The 16,003-nt window shown below is 46.4% G+C and overlaps 2 protein-coding genes across 11 annotated transcripts in view; one reads left to right on the plus strand and one right to left on the minus strand.

Annotated features, from left to right (window-relative positions):
- Positions 1–2,616: 2,616 nt before the first annotated feature.
- Positions 2,617–6,840, minus strand: HTR1B (5-hydroxytryptamine receptor 1B). The gene is made up of 2 exons (XM_013368435.3): positions 4,847–6,840; positions 2,617–3,779 (listed from the first exon to the last, which is right to left on the minus strand). Exon 1 carries the CDS (start codon positions 6,047–6,049, stop codon positions 4,910–4,912), a length of 1,140 nt encoding a protein of 379 aa, XP_013223889.3. The 5' UTR covers positions 6,050–6,840; the 3' UTR covers positions 2,617–3,779; positions 4,847–4,909.
- Positions 6,841–7,675: 835 nt separating this feature from the next.
- Positions 7,676–16,003, plus strand: part of MEI4 (meiotic double-stranded break formation protein 4) — a 149,957-nt gene continuing 141,629 nt past the window's right edge. For 3 of the 10 annotated variants that reach the window (XR_010471207.1, XR_010471208.1, XM_065056360.1), the window contains exons 1-2: positions 7,676–12,978; positions 13,210–13,286. The gene's annotated coding sequence lies outside the window, so the exon portion shown is untranslated. The remainder of the gene's footprint in view (positions 12,979–13,209; positions 13,287–16,003) is intronic. The other 7 variants (XR_010471210.1, XM_065056356.1, XM_065056357.1 and 4 more) reach the window with 5 other exon arrangements.

Genomic DNA, 16,003 nt, shown 5'->3' on the forward strand with positions numbered 1-16,003 from the left:
CACTTTATTTCCTGAGAGAATTGCTTTAAACTGATCTGGATTTTTACGTAAATATACTTACTTCTGATAATACCCAGTCGTTTCTGGCCAAGAGAGCGTGGGAGCAGCAACTGTGAGGCAGAAAGTTGTGGGACTGCTCTGCTAATGGAAGGCAGATTGGCTTTTTGCAGACAGGGGCAGAGTGTGGTAATCAGCTGCTCCAAACGGCCCTGCTGGAGGCTGAAGGCCAGGCCAGCTTCCTCAAACACTGTGGCAGTGAATATGGACATTCAATGTCCAGGGAATTACTTGAAATCCCTTTTTGTCCCGTGGAGTCTTGGCACATAAGTCAAGGCATTTTCTTATGCATGCAGAAGAGGTGGAACATTGTAGCCTGCTACATTTCTGTATGAAGGTTCATTGCAAGGGATTTTTCTCTCTCAGTTTCTATGTTATGCATGATGTTTTATTAATTGGAAGAGTGAGAAATGCCTCAACAAAAACTGAGGAATACTAGGAAAACGGTGCAGCTATGGGGCTGCAAACAGCTGTTCCTGTAACTGCAGCTACTGTTGAACAGTCACATGTCTCAGAAGGCTTGCAGTCAGCAACAGTATCATGCAAACATCCATTACCATGAATCATGGGAAACATGGGGTTTGCAAATGTGTGATCAACTTCAAATCTCAGACCCCCACAGAGATTTTTCTCAACAACAGCATGTGACAATGTTTGAACCCAAAGCAACTAATAAATAGATAAGAGGAAGGCATGCTGCTTCAGTTATGAAAGACTGAAACAACATGGGCTTAAGCACTTCTGGAGTTTACCTGCAGGGTCATGAAGAGGCTCCTACAACAACATAACGCTGAGAGGCAGGTTCCTCTGAGCCCCTTCCATGGGTGTACAAACATGGGATGGACTGAAAGGACAGCCTCTCTAGTGAAAATGTCAGACGCTCCATCTGCCAGAGGCAGAACATAGTGACCAGGCACAGCAACAGAGTGGAGGGGCAGGAATGCAACATCCTCAGACCTCTCCAGAGAAGGTCGAAACTTTAGTGCTGCTCCTTGAACCCTAACATCTTTTAAAACCTGGTTTCAGCCAGGACACACTCCATCAGTCACAAAGGAGTGAAGCTCCCATGGGCCAGCCTTCCTGTCCTAAAACACACTACGTGAATCTTGGAACATGTTTTACATATCTATATTTCCCAGCACTGAGTGATGATTACCCTACATTTCTTCTCTTTCACTGCAAACAGATGTGTGTCCTCACTCTACCTATCTCCCTGTGGGGATGGTTTTCTGAACTAGATGAGGCTGCTCAGCTGGCACGAGGCCTTTAACTAGCAGGCATGTCAGCAGGGCTCTGGTTACCTTCTTCTCTGCCCCCAAGTCACTCACGGCAGCTTTCACACCGTCTTCCCAACAGCGACAATGGTTGTCTGAAATGTTTGTTCAGCAGCAAGTTCAGAGCCTCGGCATAAGCTTGGAAGAATGATTTCTTGGTGAGTTAGCTTCACTGCTTCTCAGCAAAATCCTCGCAACAGGGAGCTGGGAGTATTTGCTGCCAGTTGCTGAAGATTAACGTATACTCCAGCGGTGTGAGCACCAGGAAAGTCCATCTCCTGAACCTCGTGCTCTTCAAGTCACGTAACTTTGCAAAACTGACAGAAGACTCAACTTCCTGTGGAAATGCTGAAAAATTTCATTTTATAGTTTCATTTTCCATTTTTAAACAAATAAGAAGCCTAGTGATTTTACTAAGACTTGAGGGTAAACAAAATTCATTCTACAAGAAAAGAAAATTATAAATGAGAATAGGTTAAGCGTTGTTTGATGCTATCTTTCTTGGGTTTTTTACTTCATGTATGGAAAAAAAATAAATTTAAAAGGAATATAAGCACTTCAATAAGCTAGCGTTTTAGAAAATTCCTTTAATCATAATTGACTTTAATAATTTAGGAGGGTACTTTCTAGAAGTACTGTATAGTAGTCCTTTTTTAGAGGTGTGCAATTTTGAGGCATGTCTTCTGGATTTTTGCAAATTACTGAAAATGTTCATTTTCCACTACTGTAATTTTTATCTTGCAGACTTCTTTCATGCCCATGACCACATCTTCCTCTTCACAGTTAATGAAAGGCACAGAGGGTGAAGTTCTTTCTTTACTATTCAATTAGGTAAATAAAACCTTATTACTTGAATGAGTGTCTGAAGAATAACAGGTAGATAAATCATGTAAGACTTTTCCAGTCTTTATAACAGCACCCATCTAGAATATACACATACCATTTTAAAAGAACATTGATTGCAATATCTACTAAGTGCTAAAATAAGTTCTGTTTGATTTTAATGGAGTAAGAAAAGTATTTGTAAAAAAAAAAAAAAAACACACTGAAAAATTTAATCTGGGATTATATAAAAGTAGTAAGAATTATACCTAACAGTACTGGTTAGGATGAAAGCAAAGCTGCCTGTGAAAAACCTGACCACTGATTGAAGATTGCAATTTCAGCCTTCACAACTGCTTTCTTGAGTGACTCATCAAATCAGCATTACCTAAAAAGTCAATATTGAGAAACCAGGTAAATTAATAAATATTCCTTGCAATCACACAATTGCTACCAAACACTGTTGAGAACACAGTAAAGCGTTTTATTGTTTATGCTCATTTTCATTTACACATAGGAGGAACAATCAATGCAGTTCTATCACAGCAGGTGGACCATATCCTGAAACTCTTTGACTGCTGAATATGCATAGACCTGTCTTCAGGTCTGATCAGGAAAAAAAAAAAAAAAAAGAAAAATAAATAGGAGAGAAGTAAAGTAGAAAGGAGAGTAGTTTCACTAACATCAGTTAATTCATAATTCATGGGTATTTATTTTGCAGGTGATATAGCTCTTCTGAAAGAGCAGACCGCTTCACTTCTTTACAAAATACACTAAATAATGTAATTACTTAGAGAATTCTAAATTTCTCAGTGGTTCATGCAGTAAGGGTGTGCAACAGACACAAAATGGAAAATATGGTTACAACATCAAACTGCTACTTCTATTCCCAGCTGGTTTACAGAAAAGGTCATTGGACTTCTTGATTTCTGCTCTTCATTTATGGAGTAGAAGCAAGAAGTATTTACTTTATAAAGGCAACTATGAGGACAGACTATAGATATGCAGTGCAGTTGAACAGGTCTACAACTCATTTCTACAGCATTTGCTTTTTTTATTGTTCTGGAATACAGACATAACTTTTGCACACTGTCACTTCTCACACATGTTCAGCTGAAGGAGTCAGTTACAGAATTTACTGCAATGCTCCTATTTTAAACGCTGATTTTTTTCTCCTCTTGGCCTCATAAGTGAAGGGAGCAACTCTTTCCACTGAAAGAAAGAAATTACAGGTGTGCAGAAGTACAACTACGCTACCAATACAGACAGAGACAACTGTGCTCTTGTGCACACCCCTACAACTGGCCGGAGAACAAATTAAGAAGTTAAGCCTGCAAAATAAATGGAGTTTACTCTCAAAGTTTTTCTTCAGTCCGGGTGAATTATAGACCTTGATTCGAGGCTGCCCTCTTTTTTTCTTGTGTTTTTTTTTTTTTTTTTTTTTTTTTTTTTTTGCAACTGATCTGCGTGACTATTGGAACAGCATCTCTGCCAGAGTCATTACGCTGAAATGCAGAGCTGAGCAGTTTGGTGGCAGTATGTATTGACGTTTTTGCAGCATCATGAGTCTGGCAACTGGGCTTGGGGAAGTTTCAAGCAGTAGGTCTTTACAATAGCAACTTGATTCTGCAGACAAAAAGCAAAAGATTGGCAGAATTATTAAAGTATCACAATAAAGGCAAGTACATATTCTGCAGAATGTGGCGCTGAGTTTAGCGATTAGCTGGCAGCTACTTTTGTCAGAGGCACAGAAAGGCACAGCTTTTCAGTGTGAGAAGAGAAACATCAAGGTGTTGAGCCTTTCTCGGTGGCTGAAAGGCAGCTTTCCTCGCAGGATGCCTGCTCCCAGCAGGAGCAGCCAGAGCCGTAAGGAGGCCAGAAAGTAGGCTGAACTTTACCAGCAGCCTTAATCTGGGGCCTGTCGTACCTTAATTCATTTCAAAACCAAACCAAAACAAAAAACCACAAACAAACAAAAAACCGACGCTGGCACCGGCACTTCATCCGACTCCCTGCCAAGGGGTTTGTATCCTCGGCTGTCCGGCAATGCCTCCAGCTGCCGGCGGCGGCCGGGAGGCGGCACCGGGGAACGCCGCCGCGGCGGGGGCGCTGCCCGGCCCGGCCCGGCCCTGTTCTGTCCTGTCCTGCCCTGGCCCGGCTCGGCTCGGCCCGCCGGAATGGAAAGCAAATGCCGTTTAGCACTAATTGGTCTAAACACGGGCATTAGCATACGAAATGGCGGCAGATTGGTTTAATAGCTGGAATAAAGAGCAGATTGCCGTGAGTCACTCCCTGTGAGCTGGGCGGGGGGGGGGGCCGAGGAGGGAACGACACACACCCACTGTGAAATGTCAGGAGCGTGCAGCATCTCCGCTGTTCGCCGCCACTTGCAAAGGGGCTGAACACCAGCCAGGGAAGTGTCGGGCTGTCCCGACCGGCAGCACAGCACGGCACGACTCGGCACAGCTGGGCTCGCAGGGACCCTTGCACGGCGCTTCCTCCTCCCGCCCGTGGGGCTCGCCCCCACCCCTCAGAGGGGGCTAGAAAGCAGCCAGTCCCGCCCGAGATGGGATGAAAAAGCTATTGGTGGGGTCATACTTCCTCCCCCCCATTCCCAATCCCTCTCCACTCCCCGGCCTTCCCGCCCCAAACATCGCCGCTCGCCACGGCGGGGGCGCAGGGATCGCACCTACCTGTGGCGTCGGGCACGGGCGTGCATGGGGGCAGCCCCGGAGAACACATCGCATTCAAAATTTTCAGCTTGTGCATCGGAAACGTATGAGTTTGTGGAAAGCTTGTTTGAAGTCTTCGTTAGACATAGTATAGATGATGGGGTTGATGAGGGAGTTGAGATATCCAAGCCACGTGAAAAAGTCAAAGATGGCCATGTGGAACCAGCAAGCGTCCTTGCAAATAGGCAACACCAGGCTGAGGATGAAAAAGGGCAGCCAACAGACGATGAAGGCTCCTAAAATAATCCCTAAAGTCTTTGTAGCTTTCCGCTCTCTAGCGGCCGTGAGCTTCTTTTTTTCCAGCAGGGCATCCGAGACCTTCACCTTCACCTGGTTCATGTACACGGGAGAGCTTGTTTCGCTAGATCCCTCGGGGGCCTTGGAGTTTATGGACGTGACGGAGGAGGACGACCCCGGAGAATCTGTGATTAACTGAGCCCGCGTTAGTCTTTTACCTGCTTTCTTTGGCGTCTGCTTCAAAATCCGCGATCTGGCTTCCACGTAGATCCTCCCGTAGAGGGCTATCAGCAGCAGCGTCGGGAAGTAGAAGGCTCCCACCGTGGAGTACACAGTGTAGAGGACGTGGTCCGTGTTCACCACACAGTGAGAGACTTCCTCGGCCTTCGCCTGCCGCCAAAACAAAGGGGGCATGGAGATGCAGATGGAGAAGACCCACACCAAAGCTATCATGCCCGCTGCCCTCTTGGGAGTCCGTTTCGTGGAGTACTCGACGGCGTCGGTGATCGCCCAGTAGCGGTCCAGGGCGATAACACAGAGGTGCAGGATGGACGCCGTGCAACAGGTGATGTCCGAGGACAGCCAGATATCGCAGACTACCTGGCCCAGCGTCCACTTGCCAGTCACAGTGTACATGGTGCTGATAGGCATGACAAGGATGGAGACGAGGAGGTCGGTGACGGCCAGCGAGGCGATAAGATAGTTGGCCGGCGTGTGGAGTTTCCTCGTCTGGTAGACCGTGGCAATGACAAAGGCGTTGGAGAGCACCGTGGCCAGGGTGACGAGCGCCAGGACGACGGTGAGCACGATCTTCCAGGAGAGAGGGGTGGCATCTTGGTAGGTCCCTTCCTGGGCAGTGCAGTTTCGGCCATGGTAAGAGTCGTTGGCGGGGAGCAGCGGCGCCTGACAGGGGCCGGCGGGCTCCATCCCTCCGCGGCCGCCGCCCCCGCAGACGGCGGGGTGCGGCGCGGCACGGCGGGGCTGCTACCCCGGCAGGACCCCGTCGGCACCGGGGAAGGGCTGCAGCATCCCTGCGCCGGCACCACCTCCCGCCCGCCCGCCCTTCCGGGAGCACCGAGCGGGCTCCGCGCGGAACCTCACTCCCCGCGGGCGAAGGAGCAGAGCAAACCGGGGGCCAGGCGTGCCCGCTGGCCCCGCCAGCTCATTGCCCCGCCGCCTCCCCGCGGAGCACAGCGAGCCCCGGGCATGGGGCTCCCGCCCCGGCCGCCCCTAGGTGCAGTCCCGGCGCCCGCGGCCCCGCACCGCGTCTCGACGGGCGCAGCGGCGGCGCTGCATGCCCGCGGGCGGCGGCCTCGCCCTCCGGGCTGCGGGCGCGACGGCGCGGCCGCAGCGGCGGGGGCTGCGAGGGGAGCGGAGCCGCCCCGCTGGACCCTGTCTTCACACGCAGCCCGCCGCAGCAAGTTTGCAGCCGCCGCCGCGGGAAGAGCAGGAGGAGGAGAAGGGTCCGCGAGAGGCAGAGGGGGAGACCACCTCCCATGGCGCCCCGCCGCGGGCCATGCTGTCGGGGCCCGGCCTCAGCCCAGAGCCGGCAGCCGCGGACACGGGCCGCTGTGAGGGAGCGGCGAGCAGTCGCCGAGCCTTATATAGCTGGCGGCGCGGCGCGGCTCCGCCGGCACCGAGCAACCGGTGCCGTTCCCGGGCGGGCTGCCCGCCTGCCTGCGGAGGAGGAGCCGCTGCCTCCCTCGGCCCTCCCACCCTCGCGCACCCACCGCCGTCCGACGGGGGGGGCCTTGCCCGCCCCGGCCCCGCGCACCGCCCTTCTGCCAGCCCCCGCCCCTGCCCTCGAAAGCATCGGGAGGAGCCCGGGCTCATTCCCCGCCCCTGCCCCACCGCAGCGCGGATGGGGAGCAGCCCCCCAACCCCCTTCAGCCCGACGCGGGGTGTCACGGGGCTGAGGGTTGCGGTTCCCCTTGGCCCTTCACCTGGCCTCATCCTTTCTCTCACTGTCCCCGCTGGGGCTGGGTGATGCCTGGCTCCCCACGGACCCCGCCGGTCGTGCGGGGTGGCTGCCCCGCTGCCCCGTCCCACACCGGCGTTGCAGGTGCCGCTTGGTGCCGGAGCTGGGTGTGCGAGGAAGGGCTTGGATGGTCAGAATGGTGCGGGGCAGGAGCGCAGCCGGAGCGAGCAGTCAGGTCAGGTCCGTCAGCCCCTCCCGGCGGGCAAGGGGCTCTGCAGCGCGGCGCGGCCGGTCCCGCTGCTGCAGGGGCTGCACATCCCACTGGATCACATCGCCTGCCTTACACATAAACTTTCAGAAATCCAGCGTCTCCTGGGCTCAGTTTTTTTTACCACTTTGTGTGTGTGTGTGTGTGTGTGTGTGTGTGTAAACGCACATCCGTGATTGAACAGCCCTTACCTGCCCTGCAGGACCCTTCAGGAGGCGCACTCGGAGCAGACGGCTGCCAAAGTCCCGCAGCTCCTGCCCACGTTTGTTCTCTGCAACCGCAGGAAACTTTTGCACACAAAGGGAGGTGCGGGCTTGTTTTTTTGCTAGGTCAGGGTAATTCCAAGCTCACTGAAATGTCTCTGCTCCATCCCTTAAGTAAATCTCCCAGAGATGCCACGACAATCCCAGGAAAGAGGATGTAAGGGTTTATGTTCGGAGGCATGTTTGTGCACACCTGCATATCCTGTTACCTGCCTAACCTCCGTGCGAACTCTCAGCACTTGTCTCTTGGATATCTCCTCCTGGCTGGTTTCCTCTGTAGTGGAGAGGCAAACCGTTTCCCTGTGCCCCCAGCCTTGCTGTGCCACGCTCAGCACCACGCAGGGACAGGCACTGCATTGTTCTGCTTGGGACATCGAGCTTATGGGCAGGGTGAAACCTCAGCACCCGGTTGGTCATCCTCGAGCAAGAGGGACTGGCACAGCTGAGAGGATGCAGATCAAGCAAGGACCACAAGAGGAGGCTGGAGAGGATGCATTGTGTCTCAGAGGGGTGAGGAAACTCTAGGAAGGGAAGCATTGAAGTGAGAGCCAGGGCTGCACAGCCAGAGCCCTGCAGAGACAACTCTTTCCCTCCCTATTTCAGTACTAGGCAAGGTGCCCTGATCTTGGGATGCGCTAAGCACCCAGAGGTCTCTTGAGTTCAAAAAAGAAGTGACAGTGCTTGAGATTTTGTAAAATAAGTTCCAAATCTGCTCTTTAGTTGGGCTCTCTTGGTACATAAGGTAGGAATGGGATTGCCCTGGATTGATCAAAGCATGGTAGTCAAAGTCACCTGATAGGTAGATAAAATGTCAATTAGCATTTCCGTTTCCCCAAAATGGCTTGGGACAGGGTTTAGTCTGTTTCCATATTTTTGTTTTGTGATGCCTCCTTGTGCTCAGTGGAGCCTGGTAATTGGCTGGAGCCTCTAGGCTTTACTGCATTAAAAATAATAATATGAGGCTATCTACATTCTTCTTGTCTCTCTGATGGGCAGAGATTTTGTAATCCTGGGTTTTAACACAGTGTGCTATTGCTCCCACTTCTGCTTGACATTTCTCGCTGAATTTAGTTGTGCTTAAGTTGGCAGCTGCCCTCAAGCCTCTGTAGCTTAACATTCTTCCCAGATAGGGCTATGTATCTGAGACTGATTTAAATTTAAAACACCAATAATAACAAGAACAAAAGCTAGTGTCTTCATTCAGCTCTGGAACAGCTTTACTCTTGTGGAAAGTCTCTTGTGATAAAATTATAGAACCTCCCATGGTAATGTTCTATCCCTAATCACTGCCATCAGTCATGTCGCATAATGCAGATAAGTACTATGTGAACAGGCAATGAGTTCTGGTCACCCTGCTAATGTCACTGTTTACCCTTATTATAAAATGTTTGTGTTCTGCGCACATCTTTTGCTGTTGCCCTTCTCTATTAATTCTGGATTATTATCCATCAGTAATCATCATTCATTGCTTCCCTGTTTGTCTTGGCAATAAGAGGCTTTTGTCCTCTCTTGTTTGTTTTCTTCTGTTGTGCTCATTTGTTTCTTACTCAGTTATATAGTATGGCTGCCCGTGGTCAGGAAAACATTCACCCAGAACATGCCAGATCTAGCTATGATGACTTCACTTGACTTCCCACAAGAATTACTTGCTTCTCCTGGGTAGGTTCAGTAAGCATTCTCCATGCTTCTCTCCAGGGCCTCAGGCTTGGGATAGGAATAGCTGCAGCAAGAAAGTAAAGACAGCTTCCTATCTCATGAACCTGGTGCTGTGCATCACTGCTGATGGGGTATGCAAAAGATACTGTAGCTGCTGCTTTCTTCAGGTTGTGCATGCTGCTTCCCAGGATTTGTGTCAAAGCAAGGGGGACTCAGACTTTCAAAAGTTACTCTTCCTCTCTGGCCAGCCAGGCTGCACACAGCTCCACGTTGTGGCTGGGCTCCCACAAGACAAGGCTTGATGAAAGCAGGAACCGGATTCCACCTAGATCATCAATAAGTACTGGAGTCCTGGAGTGCAAGTCAGAAGCATATTGTAAATCATATGTATCATCACATGGACGATCATATCTCACTGCTGTGCTGTCAACCCTGAAGCTTGCGTTTCACTGTTTACCTTCCCGTCTCCTAATTGCATCTGAAAAGATGCTTATGGGAAGATATCCTGTTTCCTGAAGCTTTTGGCTTCTGTGCAGAGGCAGGCGTAAAATTAATTTCTTTCTGCTGGCATAAGACTGTTAATACTTCTTATATCCAGATTTTGATGTACTAAAATACTCAAATATAGAAATGGCAATGAAAACTGAGCCTATTACTGGTTTATTGCATCAAAACTGCCCATGTATGGCATAAATGTCACCAATGACTTATAAATAAATTAGAGAGAAGACAGACAAAGAGAAACAAACCTAAGTACCAGAAAGGAAAAGTCCTCATCCTGCAGTCAGATCTGTCCTGGCCACAGATAATGTTGTGTGGGTTTTAGTTTTTGGATCTTTTAAGTATATTTGAAGACTGGGCTCAGTGCACAATATAAACTTCACCTCTGCCCTTGACTCAGGTGGCAAGTTGTGTGGAATGCCATCTGTAGCCTCTTGCACTGTGATGAGATTCATCCTTATATTTTAAATAATGAAATTCTGAGTCCTTCTGTTAGCAAAGATAACCTTCACTATGTAAATCAACGCAGTGGTATTTTGTTGAGTTTGCCAACAGACAAATAATGCTAATATATGTGTGAAGTTTCTCAATGTTAACTTTGAAATATAGCTCAGGCCATTTAAATGCCAACACTTTTAAGTCACTAGTCAAAATAAAAACACCCAGCTTGAGTTACTGAAATTTAATTATAAGGAACAGCGGGGCCTGGTTTTGATTTTGACTCTAAGGACCCAGGAAAAGAAACAAGAACGTGGGCTCAATAGGCACACATATACACTGGGTTTCTCAACCCAAGGGAATAAAGCCAGGTGGAGCTATCTTCGGATTCTTCATACTGGTCAGGCACAGTTGCTGAAAAACGCACTCAAATACCCTCTGAAGAATATTCATTTACTCTTCAAGTAGGCCACTGAGGTCAAACATAAAGAAACTCCAGTTCTCCCTTACACTGTCTCTACTATTTCATCTTCAGACACTGCTCCCATCCTGGCACATTTTAGTTCATGGAGGTAGCAGTTGAGGTTGGTGGCTGTTACTCATTCATCTACAAGGGGTTTGCTCTTCAATGATGTTCCTGGAGATACTCCACAGGAAACCACTTCAGTCTTGCCCCATCTCTTCTCTTTCCACACCCCATTATTATCCTGCTTCCTGACAAAGCAGCAGAAATGACTGCATGGATGATAAGGGCGGTTGCCTCCTCATTATTGTGGTTTCCATTTTAGGCTGCCTCTAATTCACACTAAAATGAGTGCAAATACCTGTTTTGCTGCCAGAGGGTCTGGTAGTTCAGTCTGTCTTCAGTTGTACACCTGAAAGGGTTTTAACCTGGTGAGATCTGTCTGCAATGAAATACATGCAGATCCACGGGGGAAAGAACAGTAGGAAGTAGCCATGACAAAGGTACAGCTGTTTGTCAAGACTGAAAGTCAATGGCATAACCTTTAATTCCTGCTTGTCACATAAGAAAAAAAAAATAAATTAAAAAAAAAAAAAAATAAGAGAAGAGCACCTGTTCAGACAAAGGACCCAGTGTTTAGATTCTGTAGGGATTCAAGTGAAAAAAGTCTCATGTTCTGTGCTCAGACCTGGCAGAAGATAAATCCTCCACTTTCAGATATGGACCTCTATCAGGTTTAAAGCTTTTGCCCGGTTCAGTATTTTCCTGCTTTAGGGGATGAAATCTGTAATGGTTTACTTTCAGGATCCAGAGATTGTTTCAAATTGGTTGCAAATATCAGGTTTTCAGAAATGAAACGTTGAATTCTGTGTTTAAAAATAAAGTCCGTACACATTTTAAAGCAACAAGCTACTACTGCAGAAAGCTTGGTGGAAACTTGTGCAATGCCGTGAATCACAGCAAAGAAGTAAAATTGCTGAAAATTAAGAATTGAATCTTTTCCTTGTGAAAGCAGCGCATCAACATTGATTTAAGGGAAGCTACAAAGATTTCTTCCTACTAAGGATCTGGTTCTTCTGCATGGCTAATTAATAGTTATCTAGGAAATAAGGTAACATATGCTAAGCCCACTGCCACTATTTATAAACACGCTCTAGTCTTCTTTGTTCCCTGAGGTAATCAGAAGCTAGGAGCTTTTGCTGGCATGCAGATTTGGGCTGCTAATTTAATAAAACACATTACCCATTAATTTGAGTCCTTTTAGGATGTCAGTGTTTACTAGTCGACAGTTTCTTCTGCAGTATGAGACTTAATTGCAAAATTTAGTTGTCTGTTCTGCTTAGCAAGAGACTTGGAGAGAGACATGTACAACATGCTGAAAATTCAGGAAAGGAAGAAATTTTGGAGGCCACAAAGATCTTGTAGGCCTACTTTCATCAGGGCAGGGGCAGGGCAGCAAGACTAAAGCAGTAGCGAATGGCTACAGCATCGTCCCAATTCCAGAGCTTTGCAAGGTCAGGAGCCCCTTTGAGGAATTCGGGATATGTGCAGTTACTCTCAGCAGCACTTTGCAAGGTGGTGCAAAGCTGAGGATCTCATTCTGGTGACAAGTGTGAGTTTCTGCAAACCAATTAAATCCGACATATTCTGGTCTTGGAGTGAGGCTGTTATCAAACTGCTGGTCTAGATGGAGCAAAGTGTGAAATTCACTCTACCAAAGAATAATCCAGCCAGCAAAGACCGTCAGCATCACCACTACTCTATGTGCAGCTCTTGGAGGAAGAAAGTGAAGACTCTGAGAAGCCACAGGCTCAGAAGAGGTAGATAAATAACACTGTGTCATTTTAAGCTTCTGCCAAATAGGGGCCAGTGGCATGTCCCACTGGCTGGAAGCAGGACTGTATCTCATCTGACTTTGAGAAAAGTAACCAAGTAAAATTGCTAAGCCAGACAGCAGCCTGGACCAGCACCACCTCAATGATTTGAGGAACCTATAGCTTAATGCTACCTAAATATGTGGCCTGTTATTATTTTCCAACCTTTTAATTATCCAAAGATTGTTTAATTGACAGGTCTTACAGAAGCCTGTAAAACTGCATTTCTTCATGTCTAGTGAATATGTGTGTTTACTGGGGAAGGGAATGCTTAACTGGAACACACATACGCGATCTCTGTTTAGAAAGATGTTTTATTTTTCTTTACAATAAGAAGTCAGTCTTAAAGGACTGAGGTATCAGGTAGAACATGCTCAGATAGGCTGCCCAGAGAGGTTGTAGAGTCTTCTCTGGAGACATTCAAGACTCACCTGGACACATTCCTGTGCGATGTACTCTGGGAGAACTTTAGCAGGTGGGTTGTACTAGATGATCTCCAGATGTCCCTTCCAATCCGAGGCATTCTGTGATTCTGTGAGACAGAGGTTTTGAGCTGATCTTAAAAAAACTTGTGTCTGGTTGAAGCCTTTAAAATGTTAATGGATTTTTAAAAATGAAGAAGTAGTGTTGACCTCATTTACAAAATCATCTCCATTTTTGAGGAAGCAGAATCTGACTATTTTATTTTGTAACTTTTATATTTCAGGTGCAAATTTCATGGGTTTCCTTTTCCTTCCCTGGGAAAACCTTGCTACTAACCTTACATAGAAAAAGCTACAAAAGGTAGGTTTTATGTGTCTGTTTACGTCTATGTGCTAGTTTATCTGTTATACATTCGTTTTTCTGTCTACCTCTTTATTCTTTTGCCTCTCTGTCTGCCTCTTTATTCTTGTAAAGAGCACCAATTCAGTGCAACTATTGGAATTGAAAGGTAATGTATGTTTTTATAGTCTCTTAAGATAACATTCATTGTGTTTCTATGTTAAGGATGTCTAAACATGAGTCCATATGCTGGTAAATGTAACCTGATCCATTATCTGTATGACTGATTCTTTCCCTGACCGGTGCCTTCTGGGATGTCATGGTTCAGTTGCCATAGGACATCCCCTCCTCAATGGTGACTCTCCTTATAGTCCCTCCTCTGTGCTCCAGGAAGTCTGCAAAGGCATGCTGAGTATACAGTTCACCTCTTCAAGGAGGGTACAGTTCACACCTTTAAGAGAAAGTCAAGGCTTCCAAAGCCAAGCAGTCTTCTTACCAAGCAGGAGAAAAATATACATCTAAAAAAAAAAAAAAAAAAAAAAAAGAAGGAGCAACCTGAAACTCTCTCTGCTGTGTTTGTGTTTTTCCCTCGTTTGGCTTTCTCATCTCTTATGATTTTTCATCTTAGTTGTGAATCTTCTCCTCCCCACTTCCAAGCTTCCTTCTCTGTGTCTTGCTCCTGCAGCTGAGCACACCTCTGTGTGGGAGCCCAATCTTCTGTTCCCTTACCCTGCTCACACTCTGGTCACCAAGAAGGAGGAGGGAGAACATCCTTCCATATCTCTCCAAGACTCACTGTCCGAGCTGCCCTTGCTTAAGAGTGGAGCTAGGGAGGTTTAGCAGCTAAAACTACTGGCCAGGTTTCTATCATGTTTCTGTAATTTTTTTCTAGCCTTGGAAGTTGCAACATACCTATCCAAATGCTACCCCACTTTTCCACAGCCTGCTGTTGTGGCCATGACCTCCTTTTCTCCTCATCCCTTCTTTGTTCATCCCTTTCCTTATCTCATTTCTCCACTAATACCTCACTAACAAGCACATTTTCTATACATGACTTTCAAAGCCTTTGGAAGTTTACCTGCTTCTCATCACATATTCAGGTCAGTTACTGCCTCATACTAACCTCACATGGTGGTCCTTCCCAGAGTCTTATTTTATTTCAGTCTTACTGCTTTTCCAAGCTTCAGAGAAGCTTCCTTTAGCTGACAAAGATATCCTCATGATCTTACCTAAAAATCCCCCTTTGTTGTGATGCCTACAAAAGACACTTGACAAGAGTCAGGCTGTTGATGAAGCTATGACTGCTACATATTATTCTTCCTGGTAGTATTCTGTTTGCCGATGTTCTCCCACCTATATGCTTCTGCTAATGCTAATCTTCGACTGCAATTCTTTAGAACAGAGACTATATATGTTCTCTGAGTGGTCACAGAGCCTTGAAAATAGGGGTCCTGGGCTTTGAGTGGCTTGCTATAAGTTGCTTTTATATCAATAGCAACCGTTAACAACATCTTCTGTTGTTTTTCTTCTGTATAGCTCAGAAATCACTGTCAGTGATCCAGGAACAACACAAGGAATACTCTTAGTAATAAATGACAGATATGACTGATCCACATAAAATGACATGATCAGTGCAGCAGAGTTCAAAGCAACATCAACCAGAACTTACAAATGTAAAAATTCCTCATTTTTTGTTTGAGAAAAGCTGGAATGCTTTACTATTTGGAAAAGAAAAGAAGAACTGTCCCTCATTTTGTTTATGCAACTAGCTAGAAATAAAAGGAAGTAAAAGAGCAGACTATTAAAATGAAATTTGCACCCAGTTGTTCATTTCTATTGCAGCTCTGAATTCTGACCTGTAGAGATAAAAAGGAAAAAACCAAAACCAAAACAAAACAAAAACTAAACCAAACCAAACAAAAAAAATTACAAAAAAACAACAAGAAGAAAAATACAAAAACCACAAACAAATGAAGGCAAAACAAACAAACAAAACCAAAACAAAACAAAACCAAACCAAACCAACCAACCAACCAACAACAAAAAAAAAACCCACACAAAAACCCAAACCTGCTAGAAAATATATTCCCAAAGACTGGGGGTTTGGGAAGCAGACATGATAATTACCCTTTCCCTCCTGCACTTGCTTCTTATCTGTCCTAAGAGATCAAGTTCTCCAAAGTCTTCCCACATTACAAATTCTCACTTAAAGTTTGATTGGAAGAACTGGGGGTTTAATCTTAAGTGATCCTACCTAACACTTTGCCTAAAGGGGTTATACTTAAAATAAAACTTCAGGCACCTTGACATGGCAGACAGAGTCTCTGCCAACAGTGATCTCCCAGGCATCTTCCTTTCTGCTTTGGCTGTGGTGTGGATATTGGCATTTATTCTAGGAAATCTCTTTCTTTATGGATATGTTCCGTGCCTCAGCAAGGCTGACTTTCGTACTGGTTAAGTACTATATATAACACCAGATGTCTGTAACACCAGACTCCTGTCTTCCACTGTGCTAGCCTTTGGATCAGTGGTGACACATCCAGTAATGCAGATTGCTTTTCTATTTGATTCAATATGAATCTGGTAAGATCTCAGCAGTGCTCATTTCCTCATCAGGGACAGTTTGTCAGTTCCTGCAAAAAGAGACTTTAGTTTCATGTTCTCAAAGAGAGCTGTAAGATTTTAGTAGTTCCCTATTAAAAAGCCAGTGTTTGGTAGCATTGTTCAGTCTTTGCCAT

The sequence above is a fragment of the Columba livia genome, chromosome 3, assembly GCF_036013475.1.
Source record: "Columba livia isolate bColLiv1 breed racing homer chromosome 3, bColLiv1.pat.W.v2, whole genome shotgun sequence".
Lineage (NCBI taxonomy): Eukaryota > Metazoa > Chordata > Aves > Columbiformes > Columbidae > Columba > Columba livia.